General features: G+C 39.9%; 1 protein-coding gene across 1 annotated transcript in view; it reads right to left on the reverse strand.

Moving 5' to 3' along the window:
• Positions 1–1483: 1483 nt before the first annotated feature.
• Positions 1484–4626, reverse strand: part of castor1 (cytosolic arginine sensor for mTORC1 subunit 1) — a 25273-nt gene continuing 22130 nt past the window's right edge. The window contains exon 9 of the mRNA XM_008292363.1: positions 1484–2419. Coding sequence (XP_008290585.1) covers positions 2348–2419 — 72 coding nt within the window. The 3' untranslated portion in view covers positions 1484–2347. The remainder of the gene's footprint in view (positions 2420–4626) is intronic.

The following is a 4626-nucleotide window of genomic DNA, read 5'->3' on the forward strand; positions in this document are numbered from 1 at the left end:
GGTTGTGTTTCATTTAGGTACTTTTGAGGAGTGAGGAAAAAAATCAAAAACATACTGCTACACAAACAAATGTAGACACCATTGCCTCTCTCATGTGAAAATGTTATGGTTTTAATCACAGAGGCTTTTAAAAATCTGTAAAATCAAACACTAAAAAAGAAGTTAATACTCTTTTAATCCTATGACATGGGATCATAAACATCTGTTGATTTGTTTTAAGGGGGATTTACATTAAATGTTGCTGTTAATAAATCTTAATTAGAACTCAATTTCATCCAACATTTACCATGTTAACAAAATGCACATTTCAGCTTGTTCATCTTTACTTATCGCTTCGTCACCTGCCATTTCCCGTCTTAACCACAAAATAAGATTAAAGATGACGCAACACCACGCCACAATTCCCACCTACAGTATGCTAAGTGAGAGTTCCATGGTTTGGCCTCCAATTTCTCGCTAATTTGGCGGAAAACTCCTGTTACACTCTTCTACTTTCACAATTTAAAAGTGTCCTTGTGTAGTGTTGCTATTAGGGCCATCTCGCTGTTTTCTCATTCAATTTAACACTGGTAACGTTTCAGTTTTTTCTTTTGCTAGATGTGTTCATTTGAAACAACTTCTAAGAAAATAGCAATGCAGATAAATGGTCTGTTTAACAGTCGAAAGCATAGCATTGAATCAAAATGCGGCAAACTTTCTCTTACCTCTGTTACGGAAGCTTCCCAGATCTGATGTTTAAGTCTTCTGGTGTACCCCAAGGCTCCATAGTGGGTCCTCTATTTTCTTTTTTGCTTTGTACTTGCGTCCCCTTGAAAAACTAGCAGTTGGGTTCACCCCATTTCTTTGCAGATGACATTTAAATGTATCTTTCATTTCATCCTGAGAATATAAACACAGTAATGGATTTTAAAATTCCTTGTTTTTAAGTAATTCCATCGAAGCCAAATGTACTAGGTTTGTTTAAGGTATAACCACGAAAAAATAAAATAATAATAAAAAAAAATTCTTCACAAGATCTCAGCTTCTGACCAGAAGGTAAAGTGTCTTACTTGTTGTACTACAGCCACGGATATCACTAATCTGAGCCTCTTTGCATCTCCAGCTGAATTTTCAAGCTTTTATAACTTTACGACAGAGTTCGTCATTCCTCAAACAGGACTCGACACCATAGGGAGGAAACGTTTGAGGGCTGGGCATGGAAGAGTTCCTTCCCAACTTCCTGGAGCTGGTGAAACATGACGTGAAAATTCATGGATAGTCCTTATTAACCTTAACGTCATCACACTTGTCACTTTCCTTTAAAAACATAAATAACAGTTATCTAAACTTCAGTGAACACAGTTGAATCATGAGTGATGAATCAGAGAGATCTGCCTATCATGAGGAAGTCATGATTTTGGCAGAACTTGAAGTCACGCTATGAGTCTCTGTTCGCCTTAAGGATTCAACAACCTGCTCATTACAAAATCAAACATAGAGCCTATAGTTTCATTCATTTTTATTAAATGAAGCAGCACAAAAATTACAAATGTTTACAGAATACTTTTACTTCAAATTGTATAAAATGTAGTTGTACCAAAGAAAAGATCTAGGTGATAAGAGCTAAATTAAAAGTTTGTGCAAATAACAAAAAAATAAGACATAGTGTTATTGACCTTAATGTCATGGTTAAGAAATGTTGACCTCTTATTACAAACAAACGAACAAAAAACACCTCTACAGCATTTGCAGCAGTTTCAACTTCTGCACATTCATCTCAAACCAAAAAACGAGAGAGCCCAGTTGGCAAAAATAAGGTTTTCTTTTGCATGAAAACTACTGTAACATTCTCACAACTGTCCTGCATTTCAAGCTACGCACTTTGACAGAAAAGGAAAACTGCAACTCTTGTGACTGGTCTCGCAGTGAACAAAAAAAAACAAAAAAACAAAACAGAACGGTTGTTTAGACACACGGTATTATGATATGAACAATACTGGAAGACTAAGTTGTGCGTTTATAGCACTGGTACAATGTATGTGAGTGTGTTTTTGTGTGTGCATGTGGATCTGCATGTGCTTGTGGGCCCCCTGGGACTCAGTGCATCCTGCCTTGTGCAGGCAAGACAGGAAGCCTCACAGACAACCTGTGTGTGTGTGTGTGTGTGTGTGTGTGCGCACACCGTAGAAAAGCGCTTCTGGTGTTCATGGCAAATTTGTAGTAGTTAATACTGCTGGCAATGCAGTGCTAGTCTAGGCACAGAGTTAGCCTCCTTTCCCCTGCCGGCCTGCCACCCTCCTCATCGCCACTGGAACTGTGGGGAGACGCGTGGAGCCAGGATCGTCCAGTTGAGCCGACACTCCAGAGATCAGCTGGTGGCTGGTTCTTTCCTCTGATGCTGGAGCATGTCTGTCACACTCACTATGTCCTCCTCGGGGACCTAGAGAAGAAAAGGGTCAATCAGTATTGCTAGATTAGATTTTTCAGAAGCTGTAAAATACATCAGTAGCATGCCAGTTGATATGGTTAGTAGTAGACAGTTGCTTATTTAAACACCTCGCAGGCATTCACTGGGAATGTTTCACCACCAGGATATTTAAAACCAATTAATTACTGTCTTTTAGCTCTGGTTGAATCACCTGTAATAGCTAACTTTGTCTGTGTGGCATCTATAGGTGGGCAGGTAGTGGGTTTATCGGAGCTTTTTCACTGAAAACAACTTTAAAAAAGCCTAAAACATTTGAAAGTTGGAGTGAACAAAAATATTAAACCAAAATGAAGCAACAGGTGATCAAATCCAGTCAAAATGAGGCAGTTTTCTTAAAATGAGATGAGTGGAAAAACGTGTACAACTAAATAACTAACTGAAAAAAAGGGGGAAACTCAAGTGATTTCGTATGCTTCGAGAGTTCATGTTTTGTTATCCCTATGAAGACATCTTTCTTTTTGTGTGTGTTTCTTTGGGTGTTTTTGGCTGATCAAAGGGTTTTGCATTGGTGATCATTGAGTGATTTTCACATAAGGATGTTGGGAAAAACACAGGATGCCAAGATTTCATAATTTACTCACTTAAATTGATAAGCGACAACATTAAACCCACTTACAGGTGAAGGGAGAAGCATTGTTGGATAGTGACAGTCAGCGTACGGTGTAAGGTGTAAGGTGTAAGGTGTAAGTTAACAGTGATTGCTAGACAACTGGGTTTTGTGGGAGGTTTTATGGGTGCTCCAGGCACGTAGTAGTAAGTAAGTGGCCAAAATGTTCCAAGTAAGAACAACCAATGAGGTGGAGTCAGGGTCATGGGTGCCCAAGGCTCACTGAGCCAGAGCTGGACAACAAAAGAGCTGCTGAAAATTATAAAGTTGGAGTCAGAATGCATAGTGCATCGTACGGGGCTGTGTGCGGAGCTACACACCAGTCAGAGCGCCATGATGACACCTGTTAACCACAAACACCATTAGGAAACCAAAGAAGGCGGCCTGCTCTGATGAATGACAAGTGTTTATCGGTGGAAATGATCGCAGCCGGATGTCTAGTTGGCGGAGGAAAGGTGATGCTCTGGGTAATGTTCTGCTAGGAAACCTTGTCTTCTGCACTCATGTGAATGTTGGTTTGACACGTAGCACCTACGTACACAATATTGGCCACCTACATCCCTTGACGGCAGCACTATTCCCTGATGGCAAGTGGCCTGTTTCAGCAGAATAATGCTCCCAGCCACACTGCAAAATCATGTAGAAAGGGTTTGTGGAACATGACAAAGAGTCCAAGGTGTTCACTTGGCATCCTAATTCCAGAGATCTCAATCTGATTGAGTGAGATGTGCCGGAGAAGTCAAATCCACGAACTGAGGGCATCTTCTGCTAATGTTTTAGTGGGGAACTGTTGCAACATCTGGCCAAAAATCTGGTGAGAGCTGAACAATGGCTGGTCTATAACAAGAACAAAAACATCAAAATAGCCAAACAGAATCAACTAATGGCGTATTACTTTAAGCACAAATAAAAATCTCTGTTGGTATTGCAACAGAGCAACAGTTGCGATTTCAGCCGTTATAAAATACACAAATACGAAATTCTACATTACAAACAACCACATGTTTGAAGAAGTAAAACTGGCATTAGCATCGGTGAGTCACAAGGGAACCAGATCAGGCCGGTCTCTGTGCATTATTAATTCAACCAGAAAAAGAAAAACAGGAAGAGGCTTCAAAAGCATCCGTTTAGTCAGAAATATCCAGCTTTACTCACAGCGATACTTTTTCCTCCCTTGTATAATGTGACCTGTTCAAAACCCTGAGATGTTTGTGTGACTACAGGCTACAGAAATGACCTCCGCTTAACCTGAATGTGACCTGAACAATTCTACAAACACAGTCCAAACAAACAAACAAACAAAAAAAAAAAATCTGATTTCCAAGTGGCGACATCTTATTGTTAAAATAGAGGCAATTCCAGTAAAATGTATTGGTATCAACTGGAATTCCCCCTGAGACTTTATCGAAGATAAAATACTTGTGATTAATTCTCTGGAATATGAACCAGACAGTGACCTCCCATCATCCCATATTCACATGTTCCTTCACATGGCCTGGTGACGTAGCTTTTGCTCTCCGAAACTCCCGTTACTGCAACCGCTCAAGAGTTT

The sequence above is a fragment of the Stegastes partitus genome, unplaced genomic scaffold, assembly GCF_000690725.1.
Source record: "Stegastes partitus isolate 25-593 unplaced genomic scaffold, Stegastes_partitus-1.0.2 Scaffold804, whole genome shotgun sequence".
Classification (NCBI taxonomy): domain Eukaryota; kingdom Metazoa; phylum Chordata; class Actinopteri; family Pomacentridae; genus Stegastes; species Stegastes partitus.